Here is a 27,248-nt window from a genome sequence, read left to right on the forward strand (position 1 = left end):
GTATAACTTGTACTACTGTCACTCATCCAGAAAATGTCAAATGTCACTTACCCTTATCTCTGATCTTTGCAAGACTTTCTTTGAATTATTTCCTGATTAATTATGGCAGATTTTTAGAATTCTTCCACAGTAGGGAATTGTGTATTAGATCTGTTTCATGGCACCTCATCTTCTGTTCCTGGAAGCATATAAAAACTGGAGTAAAATGTTTGTGCTAAATGTGCTGTTTAGTGCACTTTTACTAGCCTTCAATCTAATAAGCCTTTCATCCTATTTTTCCAAAAAGTGCTAAGAAGTGTCAGTGATAGCGAGAGAAAAACTACAAAACCAGGGCTCCAGTTTCGCACACTATGTCCCCCATAAACCACCTCCATCCCAAAGCTTTTTGGTTCCTACATAGCCATTTTTTGGCTTAGCTGTTGCCAGTGAGCTAGAAGGTCCACAAGCCTTGCTTACTTTACATCTTAGTCCAAGTCTCTGTTAATAAGTACAAGTTAAGAAGGTCAAATTCTTAACACACTTAATTTGCTGCAGCACCCACCTTGATCAAAGCTTTGGTTTCCAAAAGGAATTCTTCTGTGCATACCATTTCTTTCACCTTCAAGATGCTACAGCTGTGCTTTATATTTAATTCATGTACTCATTCTTTTTTAAACATTTTGGTGTGTGGCAGCATCCCATTTCCATCACTGGTCAAAGTGAAACCAAAAATGATCAGAGAATTAACTACCTGCTGAGATCATCTTACTCATGCACACCCAGGAACAGGTCTGGCCTCCACAGTAAATGCAGTCTCCAGACAGGTCTCTGGTGTCTAAGCTGGACACTGCTGATGGAGACTTGCACTGCTCTGTGGTGCTGCCTTCTTACAGGGGTTTGTTATAAAAATGCACTTTGCCTCATAAGCACTAAGGCTGAGTTGAAGTTCTGACCTCTTTGTTTGGCAAGTTGAAGTGGAATTCTTGTACAAAGTGTCCAGGAGGATCCATAAAGCAGGATCTACAGATTTCAGTCTGCTGATGGCTCTGATTCCCACAACCTTTCCTCCAGCGAAGCCTTCCATTAGTGCCAGAAGTGTTCCTACAACAGAGCTAACAGAAAAATACCATTTTCATTCACTGATTTAGCAAATTTTCTTCAGTTCCACATAACTGTCTCCACTGATACCCCCAAAACAACATGCTTTTAATGACGAGATGCTGATTTGCAAAAGACTCATTTTAAGACATTAAATAATAAATAAGATAACACAGACCTTGGGCTGATTTCAAGCTTAGTGAATTGTTTTCAATTCTCATTTAAAAATCATCTGAAATTCACCAGGACTAAATTACTACTTTTCAGGTTAAATGAAGGTGTCACATCAAGTTAAATAGGTCTTCTTTTCACAAAGACCAAGCACAAGATACAAGACATGTCCCACCTATGAACCTAGTCTTGTTTATGGGTGCCTACAGGAGCAAGGGCATTGATCTCATCCAGGAAAATAATTGAAGGTCGCATCTGGTAGGCCTACAAAGAAAACTCAGGAATACTGACATCAGGAAAACAGCACTATTTAAAAGAGAAAATACATGAATAACATTATGGTTACAAGAGTACTGGATCTGGTTTGTTTGGGGGTTCTTTGAGGGGGATGGTGGTGCTTTGAAAAATTTTCTTGTTTGCATTATTAACATTAGTAATATAAATAATAAATTAGTAAACAATGATACAATTAATAATTTAAATTATATTTACATTAAAAATATTTAATTAATAATAAATATTATTAATATTTCTCCATACATCCCAAGATTTCCAGCCACCCAAAACCCCACTGGAAAAGGAAACACTGACAGTCCCATTTCAATGGAAGAACCTGACAAAACATGAAAAAGAATTTCTTCTTGACCACAGAAAATAAGTTACAACTCGGACAGAACATGTGGCACATTTCAATCTTACCTGCTCAAGTAATAAACAAAACTGTCATTCATATTCAGGTTGGGTGGTGGGAAAGAAGGGTTTCTGGAGGTTTTATTCTGGTTTCTTATTCTTGTAGTTTTGTTAACTTTCTTCATTCCTTTTAAGTTTTAAGCCTGTTTTGCTCTTCCCCTAATCCATATCTCACAGCAAGAAATAAATAAGTTTTCTAGTGCTTTAAAAGCACTACACCTACCTATTCACTCAGGCATTTGACACCATTTCTCATAAAAAAAGCTTACTCCCCCATCACCCTGGCTACATTCATTAGCAAGTGCACAAGCTACCAGTGTCTTTCCAGTCCCTGCTGTACCATAGAATAGGAAATCTCTGCAATTAAAAAAAAAAAATCCATAAGAAAAGAATCATAATGGAAAAGGACCTATCATAACCCCCATTTCTAAAACACACAGCTCTGCTCTCCTCAGCAAAACACTTCATGGATAAGACAGCAGTAACAGCTGAAGTGTGAGAAAGTCAAAAGGTTTCTTACACAATTCAACAAGGCAGCAAATGAAATTAATAAAGAGGATAATGTGTATGTACAAAACATTGAGAAAAGATAGTAACATCCCAGAAGGACACATCCAAAAGCTCTGACAAATCAGCAGGGATTGTTACAACACAGTGGAGCCAAACTAATTTCCAGTGCAGAATCTGAGACCAGGATAACTTAGAAATCCCCCATTTTGCATATTCATTCTTGTTTTCACAAAAGAGAAGATTTGAGAGTAAAGCATTTAGTTTCCCCTTTAAAAGCTTTAAATGACTGGGTTTGGTTTCCCTTTTTGGATGATAAAGAAGGAGTAATCTAAAGCTGGGAAGGTATTATGTATTTCTGCATTTCCATCAGTTAGAAAAGCCAAGATGCTGCTGCTTCAAAATGAATTTCATTCAATAAAGAAGCAAAAGAGAAAGATTTTCTTTTCATTGTTTGTAAGACTTTTTAAAGTTGCTGAAAGCAAAGCATTTAAAGTCCCATTTTATTATACCAGGACTGAATTTTGCTGGTCAAGAATATATAATGTTAACAATTAAATCTCTAATAATTTCATTTTGTAACACAGAAGTCAGCTGTGTAAGAAGTGGACAGATGCTTATTTTAGCCCAAGCACAACAAATACTGCAAGGTTCTAGTTGCAAGTTCTATCAATTGTAAAACTAATGCTTGAGCATCTGAAAAAAACCCAGAGTTTGCAGGAGAAACAAGTGGACTTCCATGAAGCAAACTACAGCTGAATACCAGTAGGTAATTCATTGTATGTGGAACTCTAAAGGAAAAAATCTCCAACTCTAGCTTTTAAAGGCAAGACATATTTAAAGGATAATCTCACCTCACAGTAAATCTCTGAACCTACATATATGCTGCTTTCTATCAATTTTTTAAATATTAATTTGAAATTTTATGAAAATTACTTTTTACTATTCAATAAAAAACCCCATTCAAGAACCCCATTCAACTGCTGAAAACTTTGGAGCATTTTTTATGTTAAAGAAAGCTGCAACCTTAATAAGGTTCCATCAGAAATTTGATGTCAGCACAAAGGAAAGATTCACAGCAATTTTTAAAATTGCTTGAGAGAAACCTGTAAGCCAAGGGAGTTGTAGACAGCCCATTACTGGAAGTTTTCATAAATAGTGCAAATGTCTCACTGACATGATGAAGTAAAAATCCTTACTGAAACAACTGTTTGCATTGGCTTGACACCAAAAAGATTTGTTTCAATCTTCATGTGATCCCTGTGAAGATTTAAAGTGAAAATGCAAGCCCTGAAACAGCTGTATATAAACACTGTCCATTCAAAAATCATAAGGCAATTCAGGAAGCACAGTGTAAGACATGTATTGCAGCATATCACTGCTATTTCATATTTTCTGGGGAAGATACTTCCTCCACCCTTAAAGCACAGCTCTGACATAATTGGCAGTAAGATTGTAATTAGAGAGCAAAAATAAACATCACTTTAGACTACAATATGCTTTGGAAGAAGTTCTTTTCAGCTAAATTAAAATTACAAATAAATAATCACTCCATGTGAAATAGTAAAATATATTAGTGTCAGCTTCTTCCAGTAGAACATGCCATGATCTCCCATCCTTTGCCTTCTATGCATCTTCTCTAACAGCCAGTTTTTGCAAGACTGCTTCTTCAGTACTAAGATACAAAGTTGACATGTAAGAGCAAAGTAGATAAATACAAAAAAACCCATTGAAACGGGCACACATGACCAGTATGACATTTCGATATAGTGAATACAAAGCAAGAATCAGTGGCATTTAGCCAAGTTTTTCAACACTACTTAAAAATTAGGTCAAATGTTTACTTTTTTTAAGAGAGACTTAGGAACAAGTGTTTGAGGATTTGCAAACAGACTGTTTTCAGTTTTATTTTCCCCTCTTGCTGAATAGAGTAAAAAAATATCCCATTCAGTATGAAAAAAACAATTTTGATGATACAGGAAGGTAACATAAAAAAAATACGGCAGGCTTTCATAGCGCTAATGTTGCTCTACATGATAACATTAAGTCATTTTTAGTTCCTAGCTTTCCTCAGACAACAAATTACTTATTGTTCTCTTAACCAGACTTAAAGTCTTAGGCTGATTTTCCATTACATCGTAGAAAAAGTATCTCACTGCTGTTAATCACACCTTGCAAACCTTTCAGAAAACAATGTCACTTCATTATGAGAATTCATGTGCTTCATTATGAGAATTAAAACACAGACACACAGGCAAAAACACTAGAACTGCTTCACTTTGCCTGTATCCATCCACTTTCTCCTGCATCTTGACTAATTATAAAATTATTTCTTGCATGAAAGAAAATTTAATTAACCATGAAGCTGCTTCTGATGCCAAGAAAATTGATTTAGAGGACAAGTTAAATCTACAGAAGTTTACAACACAAATGGATCTTTTTCGTTCACAAGAACCAGCCTAGCCATACATAAAAGATCCTCTGGTGTGAAGATCTCTCTGCAACTGGCAATCACAAAATGAAGGCGCTTGTGGCCAATTTAAATATTGCCTGTGCCCGAATTCTTTACATATGAAGCACCTGCCAAATATACACTGCTCAACACACTCAGATTTGTGGCTTAAACAGCCACAAGCAAGCACCTGCTTTCAAAAAACTCGTGTTAAACAGCTTGGCCCACACCTTATATAAATCAGGACATTAGGAATAATTACATGACAACTCAGGCTGACACACTGGATAGATTTGAGGGAGAGGTGGAAGATCAGACTGTCATGCTGTAGGGTGCTCAGTCCTCCACGTCCCGTTCCCTTTCCTGTGTCTCTCACAGCAGGAGAAACACAGCTCAGTGATGTGGCTTTTGCCTATCTGTGTCTGTGTCTGAGCTGGGATAGAAAATTCAGTTGAAAATCAGAAAGTTCAGCAGGTTCATGATTACTACTGGAAAGCTCCACTACCTATTTTTAATACCCAGAAAAGCCAACCACATTATTGCTCAATAATGTGAAATTTGAAAAATGAAACTGTCATATTACATGTAAATGAAATTTTCTTAGAAAAAGAAAAAAAAACCAAAAAACCAAAGCAGCCCATCGGGCCGTTTTCCAGCATAGACTGTGGCATCAGAGCAACGCCACAGAAGTTAATGGTGCTGTACCCTCTCACCCTTCCTTGCTCCACAGCTCTTCACAACCTCCCCAGCCAGCCTTCCCCTCTGTCAGCATCCATCAACGGCTGGAAAACGTAAAGGATCAGGTGAGCGGCCGGCTAGATTTGGAAAATACTGCTCTGGATGACTCGATATGTACACACAAAAAATTATGACACAGGAGGTGGAAGGGGCTCCTTGATCTGACAGTGCTTCTGGTGGGAGCCTTTCTAGCTAACCTGCCACAGTTTCTCCAGGCTGAACAGCAACTCTTCTGGCTGAAGCATGTTACTAATTCTCTTCCATGTGCTGTGTAGAGAGAAATGGTTAAAAACGTACCCATTATGAATTACCTCTGGGCGAGCACACTTAGAGCGACGGGCGCGAGCACAAACCCGCGATCGTACACAAAGAATAGAAATATTCTGTGTCTTTAAAAAACCTCACGAGGCAGGTCTCGTGCCTGGAGTATCCCTCTTCCACGAGGTGCCACTCGTGGGCCGGGATCGGCCGAGCCGCCCCCTGCCCTCCCTCCGTCCCCGCTCAGGGCGGCTCTCTGGGCGGCTCGGGGCTGAGGCGCTATTCCTTCCCGCCCAAGATGGCGGCGGCCCCGCCCCGCCGGGCGGTGTCCCGGAGCCCGTCCCCCGGCGCGGGGTGTATGACCGCGGCCGTGCGGCGAGCAGGGCAGGCGGCGGCCGGAGCGGGGTGTACCGGGTGAGTAGTACCGTGCGGCCGCGTTCTGGACTGCCGCGGCTCGGATTGGCTCGCCCCGGCTTAGGTCGGGGAGTGAGAGGGAAACTTTCCTCGCGGAGCCCTTCTCCAGCGGGACTCCAGCCGCTCTCCCGCGGCCATGTTGGGAACCGGGGGCTGCCTGGGAGAGGGGGGAAAGGAGCTCCCCGGCGGGAGGCGGCGCTGGGCTCCGCTGGGCTCCGCTGTCCCACCATGGGGCTGGGGCAGCGCCGCGTCCCTCCGGCAGGGAGGGAGGCGGCAGGGCGGGAAGGACCTGGGAAAGGAAGCGGCGCTGGCGGGCGCTGGCTTGTCCCAGGGCACTGAGGGAGTTGGGGGGTCTCGGAAACGAGTTCGTCTTCGGGAAAGAGGAGAAACAACAACGGTGGCGGCTCCGCGGCGTTACGTAAGTGCCCGAAACTCCTCGACTCGTGACTCCAGCGAGGCGCCGTGAGGCGGCGGGACGGGCGGGCGGAGGGCGCTTCCTGCCCTGGCGGGGCCGCGCTCCCCCCGACCCTTCGCCTGCCCGGTGAAACTCCGTGTCGTTCTCGGAGCGAGTCGCCTGAAAAGTGTTGACGCTGTGGTGAAAAAACAGCGGAACCGCGAGTCGTGCGGCTGCGAGCATAAGGTGCTATTTTTTTTTTTGTCTGTGAAATTTGCCTATTTTGAGGGGAATGTAACTGGTCTGCCAGAGATACGTATGGCTTACAAGCTGTGTTCTGAAAGTAGCTCGAGAAAGGACAGCCGCATGTTTTACCTCTCGCCTCATTCGAAATACTTACGTTCATAGGCACCGATGTTTATAAATGGCAAAACTGCTCATCACGGCAAGAAAGCGATGGGTGAGTCTGCTGTGCAGCACGTCCTGGCATCGGCTTTGTCCCTACTAAGGGAAATAGCTGTAACTCGAGTTTTGACGTGAAGCGTCTGTACAATGGTTGTTGATAACCAAAAGGACCTTTTAAATCCTTAACCAGAGATCAAGGATTGTCTTTTGGCTGAACTGATGCAAATGATTCCAGAAACATCATTAAGTTCTAATTCAGGCTGTCGTCAGGCTGTGCTAAGGGTTACTGAAAGGATTGATGCTTGTTTGAGAAACATTATATCTGAAGCTTCCCTGTGCCTAACAGCTTAAGGTCAGATGAGGTTAATACAGTTGGCAAAGTGGCTCTAAAACCAGACCCACAACACAGGAATCTGCTTCAGAACTGAGACTGCAAATTCCTCTTTCTCTCCTGAAATAAGGAGAACTTAAGTATTCAGATCTCCAGTTCTGATACTCTTAAATTGAATTATTTTAGGGATGCCTGTCTGAAAGAAGGCAAGTATTTAAAGACAGCAGTGTAAGCGGTGCTGAGATCCTGCAGATTAATTGCTTTGTGTGCAGTCATCAGCATGCAGAATGGAATCGGTTCTTTAGCTCAGAAGGCAGTGCTCTGGCTTTTAGCCTCTAATCTAAATACTGTTGACAAATCCCAGTGGGTAAAAGGAATCCCGGCGTTGTTAAATGTCTTTTGTATCAGCTCAGTTTCTTAAATAATACTTTCCCAAGAATTTTAGTGCCACCAGTTTTGTTGAAAACAACAGCGAAAGTGAAGTGTTGTGTGCCTGAGTCCCAAATTCTTGCTTTTGAATGCAAATTGGCTGTGTGTAGTTTGGTGTGTCTGAGTTTTGCTCTGCATAGGAGCCCACATAGAGGAAGTGTCTTAAGTGTTAAATGAATACTGGTATGTAGAAACTTCTGGCTGAAGAAGCTGGTTCAGTTTCATACGTTGTGTTCTGTAGAAAGTGAGTAGTATCTTTTTACCTAGATGCAAGTTTTCATTAGGTGCAGCAATGAAATAATTTTTCAGCTAGAGCTTTGTTCTGTTTCCATTAAATGAAAGGCTGAGCTTTAACCGTAGTAATTAGGCATGTGCCCAGAGTGAGAGAAAGATCTATCCACAGTATCCTAAAGCCCTTTAGTTTACAAAAGTTATCATCGGCAAAATGTTTGCTGTATTCAAAGAGTAAGGTGGCTTTTAAGTTTCATCGTTGTGGTTAGTGGATGCAGGGTAGTTTCAGAGCAGTAAAGAGATGGAACTGCAATTTCAGGTGAGGCATGATACGACATTGCATTGCCAAAAACCCCATGAGAGCAATTATAGCAAAGTACAAACATTGGTTTCATACACTTACAGTGTTTTTAGTGGCTGGTCCTCACCAAAGAGGGCTAGAGGTGTTTAAGTGAGAGCTTAGAGTCAAGGCATGGCACATAGATAAGGCAGAATTGAACTTTTTTAGTACTTGCAGACCTGGTTTTCTGAAAATGTATGTTAGATAAAATTGGAAGTGGTGTCCTAGCAAACAAGTGGCATGTAGTTTTTGTTCTTAAAGTGCACTTATTAATGGGTGATGTCAAATAAAGAAATCCCAGTATTAACAACTGATACAATTCATAGATGATGGAAGGAAAGGAATTTAAATCTTGAATTTCTGTTAGGAAATTAAACCTTATTCTGTACAGACTCAAACTGTAAAGGTATGTTTGTGCCTTATTTCAAGCTCTATTAATGTTCAAGCTTACTTTTCCTTTTAATTTTGGTATTTTTTTTAAGTCATAGATCATGCTTATATATGTATGTTTTACTACTTCCATGAATTAATTCAATATTTGGATGAAAGTGTGATAATGTGGAGATTGTTCCAAAAGAGAATAAGTACAGACAAATACAGATTTCTGAAACAGAAACACGTATTTAAAATTTTCACCCTAATATGGCAAGTGCCAAGTTTTCTTTTGTAGGATAACTTTTGTCTTCATGATTCATTGGAAGACTTGTTTTTATAGTTGAGAGGAGTGAAAAACTTCTCTATAGGTAGGTGTGGTAGAATATGTTTACTAAAGATTATTTTATTGTTGTAGTGAACTGTAAGATATGATGATGTTAGGAAGTAGAGTCCTGCTAATTCAGTGCTGCTAGAGTAGTCTGGCTGAAATAAATTAGTCTGTGTACATGAGAAGTGGCTTGATTGAGAGTTGTAGGACAAAGATTCTCTTTTTATGAAAATAAATATTATTGTGCAGAAGTGTTACTGGACAGAAGAATACTGCATATTTTTCAACCTGTGACTTTAATGCTACACAGTCAAAAAATGCACACACGTTGACTTCAGTTGTGTAAATAGGTAAGAGTACTGCTTCTTTGGACATAATCATGTTTTAATTTTTTTTGTTAATTTGGTTAAGTTTTTTTAGCTTATTAGTGATTGTAAATAATTTAAGTATTTTAAAAATCAAGTGGGAGTGACTTTCTATTTTTTCTTTGCATTATTTTGTTTTACAGTAAAACAGTGTTAAGCGTATTGTTTGTGTAATGTAGCAGGATTTTGGCATTTGTCAGACTGTAAAAGAAATAAAAAAACTGGTTGAAAGTTAAGGATTTCAAATACAGGAATGTTCTTGCTCCATCACCCCGTCCTCCAACCCCCAGTGTAATGGGGCTTGTAAGAATGTGTGTGAATGTAGTAAGATGACATACAAGCAGTTAGTTACTCTGTTGAGAGGCAATCTCTTGAGAGATTGTACTGATTCAAACAGACACAGGGGGCTGCTAAATGTGATTTTTGTATCAGCAGCTTTAGCTTTCTTTAAATGTTTCTTGTGCCTCCAGCATATCTAGAGGTAACTGTTTTGCTTTTAAGTACTTAGTATGCCTTCTGAAAAAGGAAAGCTTGCAGCATGTTCTTTGACATCTGCATTTCTAAAGTGTACACTTAATTTGCTAACCAAATTAACAGTCTGCCATACAGCCGTTCAGGTTGTCAGCATCTTCCTTGTGCAGGTTAACTTCAGTACAAAACTCTGTACAGTTTTCCAGTTGTCCTCTAGATAGTCTGTACTCCAGTTGCTTTCCATATAACTAAAATAAACCAAACATATCTGACAAGCAGTGAAAGGGAAAAGGGCCAGTGTATGCCTTTCCCAGGAAGGCCACCACCTACAGTAAGCTGCTGTGATTAAGGGGTTCTTTCAGGAAATAACTCCTTGTTTTTACCCTTCTTCTGCTTTAAATTTCTCCTGCCTTAGCTGTCATGAGTTGGTAATGTAAAACTTCTGAGAGTGATTTTCAGAGTACTTTTGTTCTGAAAGCTGTGTGTGACAGTGATTAATTCCCCCTCCATCCCTCTCTCTGGTCTAGATTAACAGCATGGAGGCAAGTGAACAGCCCTTTTAACATACAGGTTGTGTTTGAAAAGCTGGTTACATTGAAGATTGACAAATTTTATTTATGGTGTCACTGTTAAAGCTTTCCTTTTGGCTTTTATTAATAGCTGTCAGATATTGGTTTTCTAGACCTTCACAATTCATCCATGTGTCACCAGGTTGCAGTGTTTGACGTAAGAAAGGTCTTATATCCCTTGCTCAGAAAGAGAATTCAACCCTTGGCATATTGGCTTATGTGTTTTTAAATAATGCTGGATAAATATATTTTAATTATTGCTGGGGATCAGCAGTGACAGGTCCATGATTGCAGCCCTTCAGTGTTGTCAAGCTTCCTGAAAATCACATGTAGTTTGATTCCAAGCCCTAAGCTGTGTTTCGGCTGCCTGCGCCCCTGGGATCTCCTGATGCCAGCCCTGCGTATGGTTTGTGGGGTGAGAGCCATTTTTGGTACCTATTTTGGTAACTTCTTTCAGTGGTTTTAAATAGTAGGAAAAGGATTCCCTGCAACCAGTCATACTTGTCCTTAGTCAGTTCTTGCTGGTGAACTGTGGTAGAAGTTCCTTAGAGTCTTTTTAAATTAAGGAGTGAAGAATTTGAAAGAGTTCAGTATGTCTGTGTATTCAGTTTTTCCTACTGTAATACTGAAAATGTGCTCCAGCAGTGTTTTGTCTGATCCTGTTAGGTGGTGATCAGCTGCCTGGCCTCCTGAAAGTATTTCTACAGTGTGATATATTATTAGGGTTACCTCTTGAAGTAGAAATTAGCTTAGGTGGGTCAGGAGCAAGAAAGTTGCGGTGATTGCACCTGCTCAGAGAAGGGAAGATTGAGTGTTGTTACTTGGCTTGTCTTGTTCAGTTTTGTGCAAATGCTGAAAATTACTGAGCTAGTAAAAGAAATCTGTTGTTCAGCTTCTTCTCCTGTAACAGGATTCAAAGAACACATGCAGGTGAAAAAGACTGATATCATAAAAATGAAATAGCAATGATGTGATATTGCTGTGCTTGTAAATTGTGAGACTCCATGGGAAAACTTTGCTCTTTTAAAACATGGCTTGCTAGAAGTGAAAGTCCTTTTGTGTTCTAGTACTTTGTCGAAAATTGATGGCTCTTGCCAGGCTCTGACTACTTGGTAACTGTCTCTAGTTTGGTTATGCTGTGAATTATTACCTGTCCTCTGGTCCTTGTTAGACTGGTAGTGAAGTCAGTAACTTCTCTGATAATGGTAATAAAAGTGAACTGAAGAAAACTTAAAACAGAAAGGGGTTTTTGTTTTTTTATATTTACCACTGTCTTGTTTAAGTACCTGTGCATAATAAAAATACATGAGCCAGTGAACAGGCTGGGGTGTCATAGGTTTGTGTTTGTGGAAAAAAAAAAAAAGAAAAACAAATCCTGTGAACTTGATGAAGCTCTTTGGAACATATAGCTAGTCCGGTAGCTCTCAATTACTAAAACAAGGAGCTGCCCTGAGATCCAGGAGGTGCTGTTTTTAATGTGTACTTGTGTCTTACAGGTGCATAGAGATCATTCTGTAAATGTTCTGTTCTTGTCAGTTAAAGTTACTGCAAGAAGCATGCTGACAAACACAATTTATTTCAGTCACTGGGAACCAAATCCTGTCATTCACATTGAGGTGGTCTGGGTAGCCATTAACAAGTTGCCTCCATGAGTGCTGTAATAATCCATAAAAATAAGAAACCACACAGTCAATCTAGTTTTGGAAAATTGCTTGCAAGATGGATTTGGCAATAGTTTTTGTGGAACAGCTGCATCTGTGTTTTTCTATACTAATGATGCTGTGTCCCCTCCTCAAAAGAATTTAAATAGGTCTTTTCTAAAATTTAAAGTGTTGGTGCAGTGGGTTCTCTTTGTTATGCTGGGTTGACAAAATTGAAGCAGGATCTAGCTTGCTCAGAAATTTGTCAGGCCCTTTTGACTGATTTCCCCCCCTCGCCCATGTCTCTCATCCAATGTCTATTTAATGTTAAGTGTGTGTATATATGTCAAATAATTTGCTAGTATAGATGTGTGGCCCAGTGCTGCCGAAGTGGGCTACCACCAGTTAAGCTGTTCCTTAAAAAGCAGTGTATCAGATGGGAGGGGCACACCCACGCCTATCCAGGCCTGGAAGGGAGGGGTAAGTCCCTGCTGCCAAACTGGAGAGTAACATTTGCTGGAGAGACTCTCCAAACAGCAAAACAGTTGGAGTAGGGAAACATTAAATTGTAAACAGAGAAATACATCCCAGTATTTGGTATTGCTGCCCAGTCAAGTGATCTTTTAGGCACCAACCCAGCCGATGGAGTTTGTGTCTCCTGAAGCTCCTTGAGCTGGAGCAGGATTCCAGGCTGCTGTCCTCTGCCCGTGGCTCTTCAGGTACATTTTGAAGGTGTTGATCTGTTGTCTGTGTTTCTTCTGATGTCTTTTATCTACTCAGAATTATGGAAAACTTCAAAAGGACCTTGAGCTGTTTTGGACTTCAGATTTGTGGAAATTCATTTTGAAACCATATTCTGGTATATGTCCCCAGTACTTTGGTTAAGATGAAAGATGCAGTTTAAGTTTTAGTTTAGTTAAGATTTTAGTTAATCTAAACCACCAATAGTGCTCCTAAATTCATAAAAATAGCAAGTCAAAGTACTAAGGTGTTTTCCCATGAAAACAAAAATTTCATCTGAATACTGGGCTTTTTTAGTCAGTTGTCTGTTAATTAATTTTAAAGGGGCACACTTGTGTTATGTAGTCTATGAATACATAATTTTTAGATATACAAAATACCAGCCTTTTTACTTATCCCTGTTTTAGTGTGCTGACAGCTGCAAGTATTTGCTGTGCCTGTAGTTGCCTTTATCTTGCTTTCTATGCTTTGAGAGACGAGTTTGTCACAGTTGAACACTATTCATGATGGATCAGGCCTGCCTGTTATCTCTGCAGAATTCAAGCTTTCAGGGTTTTTGGCTATGTGCTATGGTTTGGAGGTTTTTTTGTGTATGTTTTGTTTGGTTGCTTTTTTAATAATTCCTTTAATTCTAGCCATTCCACATGCTCATGCTGGCAACTTCTTCTTTCACATCCTGAACAGTGTTACGAATTTCCACATCTAAATGTGGCAGCACCTCAGCTCCAGAAATGCTGCTCAAAGTCATGTAAGCCTGTGCAGGTGCATGGAAAATGCTCAGCTTATCAAGAGATGGGTAAGGACACAGAGAAGTTAGTTTAGATAGTTGCTGTGTTTGCTCCAACCCCTGACTGTCAGGTGGGGGATGGAGGATTATGTGTTTATTCTCAGCAGCAGCTCAGTCTCTATCATGCCAGAAGACAAAAACAATACCGGCTACCATGGTTTATTGTAAATAGAAGCCTCACAGTGGTAATAAGCAGCTGACTTCATTAAGAAGTTGGACCTCTTACAAGAATGTTCCTCCTGGACTTCTGCAGTGAGGTATCTTCTTCCCTAAGAGGTGTTCAGGGATGACTTCCATTGCAGCAGGGACAGAAAGGAAATGCAACCCTTTCCAGTTGGTCTGGGAGTGCACTGAGGCCTCCTGGTCATGTACTTCCCTGTGGTACAAACTCTTTAGTACTGCTTGTGTTTCCATCTTTCATGTTTTCTGTTAGTGCCAAGCAGGAGAAGATAGTGGGAGCAGCTTTGAACCCAGCAGTTCTGGGTTTCTCTCTTTCATGGGTACCACGTGTTTCTTGCTTGGAGCAGGGGTGCTGCCATTCCTCCACGTGGCCTTATGGCCAAGGTGGTTCCTCTCATCCTTCATGCAGGGCAGGTTTAAAACAGGCCAGACATGTCTGATGGGACAGCCCTCTTCCTCATGCCTTTATTTGCTTTGTGTCTTCTCTGTGATTACTTGGCATTATAACTCTCCTGCACCCTTTCTGTTTAATAAGCAGGTTAAGTTGGCGTTCTATTTCCAGCTGAGGTTTATGGTGTTAAATACCAGACCTTGTGAGCAGCTGATGTGCAGAACTTAGATGGTTTTGCCTGCATACAGCAGCTCAGGGAGTGTGGTAATTGTTCAGCAGAGTAGCCTGGATAGTAAAACAGCATTGCTCTGCTCTTGCTGTGCTAATACATATGCTGCTTTGCAAAATAAATTGTCTTTTGCTAAAAATAGCTTTCTGTGCCCAAATGAACTTCTGAGTGGATTAGTGAATATAAGGTCATACATCTTGAAAGATCTACCTAGAAATGATCTCCTGAAGATAGAACACCACCATAATTCCTAACTCAGGAATTCCTAGATCATTTGGATAATGCAACTTTGAAAATCAATGCACTTGTTGTGCAGGTTTATTAATAAAGTGAGGTATTTTGTTGTTGTTATACATTTAGAATTATTTACATTATACAAGCAATTATTACACAACTGGTTAACTAAAGTAAAAGAGCAGACCTTGCTTGTAAGATAGAAATTAGATTTTACAAAAATTAACTGTAATTTAGAGAAAGAATTACTCAATTGTAAGATGTCAGCCAGTTAAAACAAAAATTTCTACACTATACTTTCAAGAAGAATTTTAGTGAGATTTGACTTGTGACAGTCGTGTGCAGCAGTTAAAAACAAAAGAGTTCATTATAGTTTATATGAACTATCATTACAGTAATTACAGGTTTATGATGACATCCAACCAGACAAATGCATGGATTTGTTTTCATGACTTTTATGATGTAGTTGGACATGACTATCTGCTGGACTCAGAAATAATCTGAAGGCTTCTAAAGTTTTGTCAAGGCAGAGTATTCACAGGCTGCACAGTATGAATTAATGTGGTTGCTGTTAACATATTTCTGGCATGGTTTCTGTGGTTGATGCCACAGCATTGGCCAACAGGTTAAGACAAATGAAGGGTTAAGACTGCTGGGTCATACTGGATATACCAGTAAGGGGGTGAGTTAATCTGTGTTTCCCCACCCTGAAGCCAGTGCTTCACAGGCTTGCATAATGCAGGAAGATGTCTTCATGGGGGGAAGAAAAAAAAAAAAGCATTTATGTAGAAAATCCTAAAAATCATGGGAATCATAAAATGAGACTTGGGAGAGGTCCACAGTTAAACCCTCTTTCCTGACAGTGTGCTACTGATTGCTGCTTACACTGTTTCTTCATAGTGTTCCGATGAAAATGTTGCAAGCATCTTTGCATCTGTAATCTGAAGCAGCCTTGGTGTTGCCATCATCTTTTCTAGTGTTTTTATCTTGCAGCTTTTTTTGACTTTATTAAATGCCAATATTTATTAATGGTGTGGGAAATGGTTTAAAGATTGAACAGCTTGCATTGCCATAAGGAAAAGGTTGTTTGGGCTTTTTTTCTGTCTGTAAATCAAGTCAAAGTTTCTGTCCCACTATCAGTACCTTTCTGGACATTGCAGTCATTAACTAGGTTAGTCAAAAGTGATTATCTGGATAAAGACTATGCTGAAGGTCAGGGAGATCTTATTGACTCATTTCCTGCTATCATCTCTACCTTGATAAAATCTCTAATATCTCTGCTCTTTTTTCTTACCAGTATTGTGATGAAGCTTTTGGTTGTGCTTGATACATCTTTGATATATTATCAGAGTTATTCTCTATATCTATATCCTTACCCCTGGTTATGATAGTGATAGCAAGACAGTTTGTTAAATACAGCAGTTTGGGGAATACTTTTTTGAAGAGAATCATTAAGAGAACTGCTTTTTAGAAGGCTGTATTTCTCTTTAAGTGACAGTTGTTGTCTTATGTTTTAAATAGCATCCAGCTAGCTCTAGCACAGGACAAGTATTTAGTTGTTGCTGTTGTGTCAGCTTTTAGTAGTGATAAAGACATTTATAAAACACTTGTCATACCCATATCTCCTATCAACATAATATTTTTGTGGGTGAATTTTTTTTTTGTTTCACTTAACTTTATGCTCAAATTGGTCTTTTTACTATTTAATAAAAAGGAACTGGTGAATAATGCACATATATAACCAACACTGAAAAAGCTATCAGTTAATTGTTATAGACGTATTTAAGTAACTGTAGAGAACTGAATGACATACTAATAGATTAAAAAATGGGTTGATGGATATTTAGCACTTAATTTTCCTCAGTATTTTATTTTACATGCTGAATTATAGAAATGATGTTTAATTAAATGCCTCTTTCTATGTTGTGTTTAATCCAGCTGTTATTTGCACTACCTGTCGAGGACTATAAAGGTGGCTTGTGCATGAATGCTTGGATTCTGATTACAGCTGGTGATACCTAAGTTTATAAAAAATGTAATTTTTCCAACCAGGACAAGCATTGGTATCATCCTTCTGGATGTACTGAAGGATGCAGGGTAGGAGGTGTAACTAGTGAGGCTGAAGTAAAATTTAAAACATGCTGATTTGTCTTCTCACTTGTATCAGATCTGCTGTGCATATTTTTAGTTCAGCAATTTTCCACACTAAAGCTGTTTTCAGCATGTTAAATGGGTAAGTTTCCTTAAACAGGTCGCACTTCAGGAATTTACGCTTGTGTTTTACTTGGCAGTAGTGCAGAATGTCAAATGTTGCTCTTAAGAGCAATATATATAATATCAATAGAGGTCAGCATACTGTATTACAGTACTGAGATGCCTTTATAGCTGGAAGTTTGTCCACAAAAAGTAGTGATATTACTGTTTCGGACAGAGTTTTAAGTGAGTGATTTATGAGGGTTCTGGGTAACTTAATTGTTGGTGTTTATGCAACAGTAACTCAAATTAACCTGTCCCTTGCATAGGCAAAGTGCAAGAGGAAAACCCTATGAGTCTGATGTGATAATACTATATGCATCAATTATTTGAAAGCTGTTACTAAAAATCTCTCACACAGAACTAAATGACCGATTCTACCTGATTAACACTTTTTAGGAAGAGTGTGATATTTGCCTTGGTGGATCCAAATAATGAATCATCTTACAAATCAGTCAATTAATGCACATTACATATCTGGTTGCAGATAGTTCTTGTCTATCTTTGGTTTAAAATTTACTTGTTTCTGTCTTGCAAAAATTTTTTTTGATCTTCTGTACCTTTCATATACGTTTAATTTGTGTGATTTAAGTATAATGAAGCAAAATAAATTTCTGTTTGAAATTTCTGCTTTATTCAGAACCTTCAAGTTGTGGAGCCAAACATGATAAAACCTTTAACTTTTGCCTGCTTAAGTGACTTTAAACTTTTATGAAGCTTTAGGTAAGAAGGAGAGTTGGATAATTTGAATGTATGTGGTGTGGCATAGTTGCTGATATTGTACGTGCAGGTGTGAGAACAAGGGCTCTCTATGACAACTGGGTAATTATTTAGACATATATTGGGTGGCAAGGTATAACGTGCTTGGATTTAGATCTGCTGTTTCTGCCTTTTCTGTCTTTATTCCATTTTGTACTCCTCCATTTCTGACTCTTTTCTATTCCCTACATTTGATTCAGTGCACTCATATCTATATCTCACTTATTCCATTCTGATGGTGTGGTTAGTGACACTTTTTTTTCTTGGACTTGTGTTGCTGACACAAGTATCTGGCTTTGAAAAATCCAGGATCCTGCTGCAGCTTTAGGACTGGCTGGGCCTCTTTGCAATTAGTTCTGAGCTCTCGTGCTTTTTGCAGCAGCTTAAATGTGCTTTTTTTTGTTCTCTAAAGCTGTCACCTTAACTATGAATATTCATAAAATGGATAAGCTGCTTCTGTCGTGATACTGTGGCTCTGAGAAATACAGACTGCCTGGTTTGTATTAATGCAGTGGGTTAAACGTGCTTGTTAGCAGCCTAATAGTTCATCTATCATCATCTTTGCAATTAGCTGACAATTATAACCAGTAATATTTTTCTTCCTTGAAGGAGTGTTGAAGAAAAATAATGCTAAAAATTAGAAGCTTATTAATTAACATTTGTTAGCAGGGACTGTACACTGGACTTGATTTGTTCTTGCCCAAGCCAGAAGTAATGGAACACTGCCAGTTCTGCTGTCTTGCTGAAGAAACTTGGGAATTTGGGTTGTCTCTCTCCTGCACACCCTTTGTGCCTGTCCTACAGCCTGAAGGGAGTGCTGGTTGTGATGGTAGTATGCACTGAGCTGGGGTGAGGAAATGTTTTTGTGCTGAGCTGTATGCAGCCTGCATCACTGTGCCATAACAGCTTTTTGTAATCTCATTTCTTCCCTCCAGCACCTTTGTTATTTGTGGTTCTGCTTATGGTGTTAATGCTAATTCCTACAGTGCTAATGTAGTAGCAGAAAAGTTTTCTGTCAGTACTGAATTGGGTGTAACTATGTCAGTCAGGGTTGCATTCTTTTTAGTTGACTCCTTATGTCTGTCCTCAGCTGCAGCAATTCTGTGTTGGCCACTATCACAATTTAGTCTGGCCACTATCACAAGCACAGCTAGCATATAAAAGAAACATTTTATTTTTAAATAAGGCCTGTAGAAGTGCTGAGTCCTGGGAGATCATTGGTTTGGTCTCCAGAATACAGTGGCAAAAAGAAAAAATTGTGTAAAGTGACTTGTCAGTGCACAACAACCCTAATAGAATTGTTTTCCTGCTGCAATAGTTTGGAATGTTAATAACTGTACTAAGTACATGACTTCCTCAACATGGATTATGTTTTAGGTAAGTGGGTAACTTGTTAGGTCTTTAAAAATTTCAGTGTGTTTGATCACATTCAAGATAGTTGTTCTCACCAACAGGATACAAATGTAAAACTGGACTGAAATAGGGTAGCAAGAAGATCTTGATATCTTGATAACAATTGTTATTTCTCTAGAGGCTTCATGTGACTAAAAGTGGAAACAATTTAAGTGTCAAAGACAGTTAATTCTTTATAATGTAGAAGAGTTGGGGCTTTCTGTGTCATTAAATATTTTGTCACCTTTAAAGAGCATATTATGCCATGGAAATGAAAGCCTTTGCCCAGCATTTTCATCGTGGAAGGTACTTACTAGGAGCGTGTGTATGAGAGGGACAAACTGAAGGTATTGCAACATTTTGAGAGTTGAGATTTATTTATTTAGAAAGGCTTATGAAGTAGCTCTTTGTAGCTCCTTTTTTTACAAAGTGATCTGTTTGTGTTCCTTTGGTTTGTTTTGAGTTTTGTTGGCTTTTTGGTTTTTTTTGTTTTGACTAGCAGCTAGTATTGTGCTGCTGTCTGGACGCAGCAAATGAATCTGATGTCTGTGAGGACCATCAGTCCATCACAAATGGAGTCCCCCTTGCATGAGGGCTTTTGGACTTTTGGGAGTTTGTGTGCTAGAAGTGTGCAATTATTCACATATGATGAATTCTGAATAATAGATTTGAGGTTTGTGATTTCACAGCATCCATAAACTGAGACTATATACAAGATACTCTCCCCTTAAGTGAGGCTGTCTGACCTTTAATTTTGAAGCCTGTAGTTCTGGTTTATCCCTTCAGTTGGTTGGGGAAGGATTTGGGCACATTTTCAGCAATTTGCCATCCATCAGGAATTGCTTTGTTTGATCAGGTCTTGAGATTATGCATCTTCAGGACAGTAATCCAGTATCTGCTTCTCATAGTGGCCAACAGTAGAAGCTTCAGAATAAAGTTTAGCTGGAAGAGGGAAGGATATTGTTACCCTGTTTCAGGGTATAATGATCTGCTATCTCTTACAATAGACTTGAATATGCTTTAAAACAAGATTGTCATTTTTAAAGACTGGTAATTGATAACTTTGCTTTTGGACTGTGACATCTTGGAGTTAAAAATTCATTGGTGTGTCCAGACAATATTGTAATTTAAATCTCCTTGGTCAGTGTGCTCATGAGAGGAAGAGGTGTACTTCTTGTAACTTTAGCTCCTGTCATTTGGGGATGTCTTCTCTTGTATTTATGGTTTATTTTGTCATGTTTCATGATTATTTGTAATCAGGATGTGTTTTGGGTAGTTTCCCACCCATTTCTGGACTTAATTCCTTTCTCAGAAAAGGCTAGTGAAGATAGATGAGCATTAGTGTGCATAGGATTTCAGACGGATTTTTAATTTTTAGTTCTTTAAAAACTCATGAGAAAAATATGAGTGCTTATTCTAATAATAAGACCATATTATTATTAAATAATAATTAATATTATTTAATAATAATTATTAAATATGATTAAAATAATAATCTGTTAGTGTGGGAAAATACAATTAATGCCTTGGAAAGGTGGAAATGGCAGCAGCAATCTCTGGCATGTACAGCCTTGAGGCCATCATGTGGGATTGTTATCCATTACAGAAAAAAGTTTAAGTCTAGAAGAGATGTATTTTATATTGTCTTTCTTAATAGTCCTTAACTTTCCCACTATTCTTGCTTAAGGTCCAGTTAGTGATTATTTTCACAACAAACTCAAAATACAGTCTTCAGCACGAGTTCTGGAGTTGTGTGTCTTGGTTTCAAGTCATGATGATTATTAAATGATCCTGGTTAGAGCTGTTTTCTCTTAAATTGTCCTAGGGAACAGTTAATTAAAGCCTTTAGCTTTTTCTCCCCTTGTTTTCTTCTCCCAGTGACTTGTATTTTGAAAGCTTTTGCAGTGGCCTTGAACTGAGTTTGCAGTTTATTTGCAGGGAGTGAAGTGGCCAAGTTGGAGCTGTGGAGCAGCAACGGCTTCCTACAGGTGGCTTCACACCAAGAGCTTGCTTCACTGTGACCCATCAGTATGTTTGTATTTGTGGGGGTGGTGTGGGAGTAGTGTTCCCCCTTGTGGGCTCCCAAAAGCATCTAACTTGCTGTAACTTGTAGATAATTTAAATAAAAATGTAAGTTCATAAGTGGTACATATTGATTTGTACTGGCAGAAAAGTGTATTTTCTTGGCTGTCCCCTTTGCATTCTGATGACTGATGTCCTCTCCCACTTCGTGGAGAACATGGGATTACTAAATAACTTTAGACTGATCCTGTGACCGAGGCCGTGCTTTTTAAGTTTGAAGGGCTATTGGTTCAGTTTTGGTGCTTGCAAAGGCTGTATATTTCTCATATGTTGTTTAAATGAGAATGGTTATTTGGCAGTTAATGGCAATTAACTGTCTTCCAGCTCCTGGGCTTCAGCAGTCAGGCACCTGAATTCAATTTTGGAGCCTAGGACATCAGCAAGTACACATAAAAAAGCTCCTAATTTCTTTTCCATTCCCTTCTTCCTACTTTTTACTTAGCAGTTTGTATTTTGTCTTCACCTTCTGCAGATCAAAATTGTTTTGGATTTGGTGGCTTTGTAATTCTCCTAACTATAAAACCAGTTAATGCAATACTTATGTATTGTAACTAATGCTATGAGGCTTGTAAAGAAAATACAAAAGCAGTGCTGAGAAATAACTTTTAGAGGTTCTTCTGTGTCACACTTTGATACAAGATAATGTCTGCAGAGCTTAAAAAAGGTAGTTATATCTGTGCAAGCTTACTTGTCAAACTACTTTAGTGTGAAACTAATTACACTTTCAAAGCAGTAACTTACAATAATAATACTTAACATTGGGCATGTGGATATGTGTAATCACAGGTAACATACTTATTTAGATGAGGCCTGATGAGGTGTTTCATCTCTATTTTGCAAGGAAGCATCTGTGCTTTGATTCATAGGAGGAAGATTGCCTGGGCCAGGTCACAGCAAAGTGATGGAGATTTGATGAGCAGCATCAAGTCTGAGCCTTGTCCAGCCCAGCTTCCTCCTGGTTGTAGGCTGATGCTGTATTGATGGGAGACGGTGCAGATTAAAGAAAATGCAGGTGATGTAGAGGACTTCCCAATCTGGGATCATGTTGTGAAGCACAGGTAGAAGGCACTGGAGTATTTGGTGCTCTTCTCTTCTTTGCTGTTCAAAGCTGTAGCTGTAGCAAAGGGTGTTGTGCATCAGCCCTCTGCAAGGCATGGGGCAACGTCTTCTACATGCTGAGAAAAAGTCTGTCCGTAGTACTTGCCTCTGCCAGATGTCTCACTGCTCCATCAAGCACACCAGTTCAGGTTGATGGCTATACTCAAAGGGATTTGAAGGGAGCAGATCTGGATTGTACTGGAAAGATTTGCCTTTGCCAGACTTCTGCCTGGGAAACCTTAGGGCAAAAGAGGCTAAAGAGTGGTTTTGCTAAGGTATGAATCACTATAGTGACTTCTTAATTTTAGTTCCCTGTTGGATGCCTTGGCTATCTCACACAAGAAAAAAATCTTATTTGCTATTTGGGGAACAACAAGATGGGCTTTAATCTGGAATTGGAGCACACAGTTCATTAGCACTTCCTGAAATATAAAGTAGTCTTTTTTAAACTTTGAGCTGGTGCAGGTCACTTAGTATTTCTCAGGAGCAATTGTGAGCTTTGTGGTTTGTCCTCTGTGTGGGTCTGCCAGTGCAGCTCGCCTGAATGCGATGGATGCAGATGTGGTTCACGTAGGTGAGGAGGGAGGGACTGTGGAACTCCTGTAAAATGAAGGCAGCAGCAAGCAGGTGATGAGCCACCACCCATGACTCACTCCTTGTTCCTGGCTCAAGAGTTGAAAAAAGTGCCATGAAAGCAGATGTAGTGGGGGGTGTGCAAGCTGTGGCCTGTACAAAATATTTCCAGAAGGTAGATTCATGGTTTTGGCCCATGACTTGAGGTTTACATACTGGGAAAAAAAGAGCAGTAGTGAGCTAGCTTGGGGTGTGTGGTTTCCTATGTGAACAGCAATTATATAATTTGTTTGTTGTGTAAAAACTAATGTGGGTCTCCAGGCTGCTCAGTTAAGTTGGTTTTTTTTAGCATTAGAATTTGAAATGATGGGTGATGCATCCTGCTTCTGTCTGAAGTAGGTGCAGGAGGATATACAGAGAAATAGGAGCATTAAACCAGTCTGCAGTAGCCTTACTAGAGAGGAACTAGTTTGTTGCCAGAGGCTCTCAAATGTGGTGCTGTAGGTGCTGTCTGTGTGATAAAGATAGCTGTCAGCTGCATAGAACATTTTTGCTTTTGGAAAAAAGACTAATCGGTTGCTAAAAATTCTTAGGTGTTAATACTTATTTAAATCTAGCCCAAGTCAGTGCCTCTCAGCCAGCAGGTCCTGTTAGATATTTTAAGAAATGCGGGGTTGGTACCTTCCTTGGGGAAGGCTGCTTGCTGTTGAATCAATCCTGTTCTAATAACAAACTTTTTTTTTCTAATTTTAGGATACTTGTGAAAGATGGTGGATCGCTTGGCAAACAGTGAGGCAAATACTAGAAGAATAAGTATAGTGGAAAACTGCTTTGGAGCAGCTGGTCAACCCCTGACTATTCCTGGCCGTGTTCTGATTGGAGAGGGAGTCCTAACAAAACTGTGTAGGAAGAAGCCCAAAGCAAGGCAGTTCTTCCTGTTCAATGACATTCTTGTTTATGGTAACATTGTCATCCAGAAGAAGAAATACAATAAGCAGCACATAATCCCACTGGAAAACGTCACTATTGATTCCATCCAGGATGAGGGAGACTTACGGAATGGGTGGCTTATCAAGACGCCAACAAAGTCTTTTGCGGTTTATGCTGCCACTGCTACAGAGAAGTCGGAGTGGATGAACCACATAAATAAGTGTGTTTCTGATTTGCTTTCCAAAAGTGGGAAGACCCCTAGCAATGAACACGCAGCTGTGTGGGTACCGGACTCGGAAGCCACTGTGTGCATGCGCTGTCAGAAAGCCAAGTTTACGCCCGTCAACCGTCGTCACCACTGCCGCAAGTGCGGCTTTGTTGTGTGCGGGCCCTGCTCGGAAAAGAGGTTTCTGCTCCCAAGCCAGTCTTCCAAGCCAGTGAGAATCTGCGACTTCTGCTATGATCTTCTTTCTACTGGGGAGATGACTGCTTGTCAGTCCTCTAGGTCAGACTCCTACAGCCAGTCACCTAAGTCATCTCTAAATGATGTGTCTGATGATGATGATGATGAAGACAGTAGCGATTAAGGACCAAATGTTCTTTCCATGTGCTGCAAGTTGTATTTCAAACCATATGGAGCTGCTTTTGGGGAAGTCCGTAGTGAGGTTCCTCAGAGAAATCCTGTTCTAGCCATGAAATATGCCTGAATATATTCAACTGCAATGTGCCTCAATCTATGAATTCTCTAGACAATAGTTGTTTTTTTCTCCTCTGCAGGGATAGACTGGTGCAAATGTTATCAGAATATTTTCCAACTTCATTTACTTGAGTTGTGTCTAAGTCTTGTGGAAGATTGGAGAATGAAATGTACTTTCTTAATTTAACAACCCATACTTTCTAATGTTTCACATTGGTATGTTATATGCGGGGTTTCTTTCAGATTTGGGGAGGAAGACTGTAAGTGTGCATGGGATGATGATGTTTTTGTTAATCCTGTAGACTATCTTATTTTTCTAGCCATGGTATATAATTACAAGGTCATCCAGTTTGCAAACCTAAATGTCACAAAACATGGGAACTCTCGTTTTGCAGTTAGTTATGATTTCCTATGCCAAGCAGTGCCTTGTACCAATTGTGCTGATTCAGGAAGAAACAAACATATTTTTTGTCTGTACTTGCCTAAATGCTGGTGTCTGAGAGATTGTTGGTGCTATTGAAAATAACTGCTGTGTTCAAAGTGGAGCTTTGACAAGGTCATAGCTGCACCCCATGGTGGATGATGGAGACCCAAATGGCATGTCCTCACCTATGCAGGCAGACTGAAGACTTCAGATTCCCACAGGCTTCAGCAGCTTTCTCCTTGCAGAAGTTGTACTGTGGGTTTGGATCTTGAGATGAGAAGCTTAGGGAAATTCTTCTTGGGGATTTATATAGTTTCTTTTCAGAACAGTTTCTAAGTTTCAAATTTGGCAAATGCATACTGAAATTTTACTTGGGTGACACAGCATTTGGGTGTGCTAGCCTACACATTTTTGGAAGTAATTCCCAAAAATGTCACAAATTCTTTTTCTTAAAACACTGGTGAGAGTCTTGGTTTTTTTCTTCCCCCAGGAGTTTTATTGGCTCATTTAAAAATAACATCACATTTTGAACAAGAAGCCTGCAAGTATCCTTATAAAACGGGCTTTCCTTTTTACACAGCTGACCTCAGGATAAACGTAAGATGCAAGTTATTTCATTTTAAATGTATACCCAGGACCAAGAAAAATGTATTTAAGGACTATCATGAAATTGTCAGTGCAGAAAATGTCACTATCATAGTGTTAATTTTAATTTCTTGAATACAGAAGTGTCATGTTCCCATATAAATGCAAAAATTACATTTGCAAAGACATGTTAAACCCTCAAATACATGTTTCCGTATTTTTATAATGATAACCTCAATTTTGAAGCAGAAAAACCTCTTTGAAATAGCTGTATGAATATAGTAGCAACTGACTTTATACAAAAAATGTTAAACTTTTGTATCTCTAAATGACAATTTCTGCACTGTTTGCCTTGGTTGGCAATAATTGGGTTAAATATTTATTGAATAAACAATCAATGCTGCATGTTGCACTAGTCTCCCATTCTGTATGCTGAAAGTGTCAGTCATATTTTTTTGTAAAGATTAGCAGAGTACTTCAGAGCTGTATCCCTCCATGAGATTTCTGGTAGCTGAAGATGCACTTAGCATCTATAGAGAGGCACTCTACATTCATACTTTGCAAGACATTGCTTCAGGTGAAAATTGCATCAATATTTTTAGCTTAGACAATTTCTAAAAATAAGGCTTTCTTTAGAAGCACTGAGGAGTATTTGTTCTATTTGGAAATAAATACACAAAGGGAAAAACTCTTTGATGCAAACTTGGGACCAGGAAGATTCTGTAAAATTGTCAGATTGTATATATTGAAAGACTAGTGGAAATAGTTGTATGTACTTTTTCCTTGAAAGATGGAGTGGTGACTCTGCAGCAGGGAAAATGGGCTGTTCTGAGAAGGCACTTTGAGTTAATAGTGTAATAATCTTGGAATTTCTGTTTCAGGAGTTGAGACTTGCTAGCTTCAGTTTTTCTCTAGAATCGAAGTATAAACCTCCCTTGTACTTACCTTCCAATGACTAACAATAGTTTTCTTCCTTATCCAGTTGTTTCCTCATTCTTAAGCTGTCAAATTTTAACTTGTCTTATTAAAGAGTCCATCTCCTTGTGTACTTTCCCCTTGGTTTCCATAGGTTTTGCTTTTCAGCACCTTTTGGTGGTGGGAAAAGGGTTTTTGAGAGTTAGATCACATCCTGTATTTTGAGAATGTACTTGTACCTACTTCATATATCTTTTTTATCTGTGAAGGAAACTTGCACTGTGCTGCACTGACCCCTGAAGCTGTAACCAAACCAATGTGTGCGTGTGGAATTTTTCATCTGAAAATGGACTGAACATTGACTTCTCTTGTAGTTAAAACTTTCTGAAAGGGCTCGTTTCATACTTTGTAATCTTGTTCTGTCAAATTACTTTATTTACAAATACATGGTATAGCTTCAAGCCTGTGTTTAATTTTCTTTAACTGTGGGCCTTCAGAGGTGAGAGAAAACATGGCAGCTGGTTTTTATATTGACAAGTAGTTTAGCAGCAGGTTTATTCACTGTCAGGAGATACAAATAAACTGGGAGCATAAACGTGCAGAAGGAGTTTTAAGACTAATTTTGAAATAAGTGTGGTTATGGATTTAGAAGCCAGTTATGCACTTAAGGAATGTTTTAAAAGAAGTATGACCAAGCACAATGCAAAGTTTATGTTTTGTTGGACTGGTGTTAGTTGCTGGAACTGACAGTTCCAGTCACTGGAAGTGGCTGGAGAGCCCTGTATTTGGAGTA

General features: G+C 39.3%; 1 protein-coding gene and 1 long non-coding RNA gene across 9 annotated transcripts in view; one reads left to right on the plus strand and one right to left on the minus strand.

The window, feature by feature from the left end:
• Positions 1-6,153, minus strand: part of LOC107200132 — a 13,380-nt gene extending 7,227 nt beyond the window's left edge. For 3 of the 4 annotated variants that reach the window (XR_004496182.1, XR_004496184.1, XR_002001362.2), the window contains exons 1-4: positions 1,424-2,871; positions 933-1,091; positions 542-689; positions 52-178 (exon numbers count right to left, since the gene is read on the minus strand). This is a non-coding gene — a long non-coding RNA (uncharacterized LOC107200132). Of the gene's footprint in view, positions 1-51; positions 179-541; positions 690-932; positions 1,092-1,423; positions 2,872-5,932 lie in introns of those variants that run through there. The other variant, XR_004496183.1, reaches the window with a different exon arrangement.
• A 66-nt stretch (positions 6,154-6,219) lies between these two features.
• PLEKHF2 (pleckstrin homology and FYVE domain containing 2) lies at positions 6,220-26,916 on the plus strand. Of its 5 annotated transcripts, none has more exons than XM_015618196.3 (2): positions 6,220-6,307; positions 23,658-26,916. In XM_015618196.3, exon 2 carries the CDS (start codon positions 23,672-23,674, stop codon positions 24,419-24,421), a length of 750 nt encoding a protein of 249 aa, XP_015473682.1. In that variant the 5' UTR covers positions 6,220-6,307; positions 23,658-23,671; the 3' UTR covers positions 24,422-26,916. The 5 variants fall into 5 exon arrangements, with proteins under 5 accessions (XP_015473682.1, XP_033368239.1, XP_033368240.1 ...); XM_033512348.1 differs by lacking the exon at positions 6,220-6,307 and adding an exon at positions 6,522-6,725; XM_033512349.1 differs by lacking the exon at positions 6,220-6,307 and adding an exon at positions 6,775-6,947.
• Positions 26,917-27,248: the final 332 nt, after the last annotated feature.

This window comes from Parus major, chromosome 2, assembly GCF_001522545.3.
Source record: "Parus major isolate Abel chromosome 2, Parus_major1.1, whole genome shotgun sequence".
Classification (NCBI taxonomy): Eukaryota; Metazoa; Chordata; class Aves; order Passeriformes; family Paridae; genus Parus; species Parus major.

Coding starts and splice junctions, on each gene's coding strand:
- PLEKHF2 (XM_015618196.3), top strand. CDS start 23,672: ATGGTGGATCGCTTGGCAAACAGTGAGGCAAATACTAGAAGAATAAGT.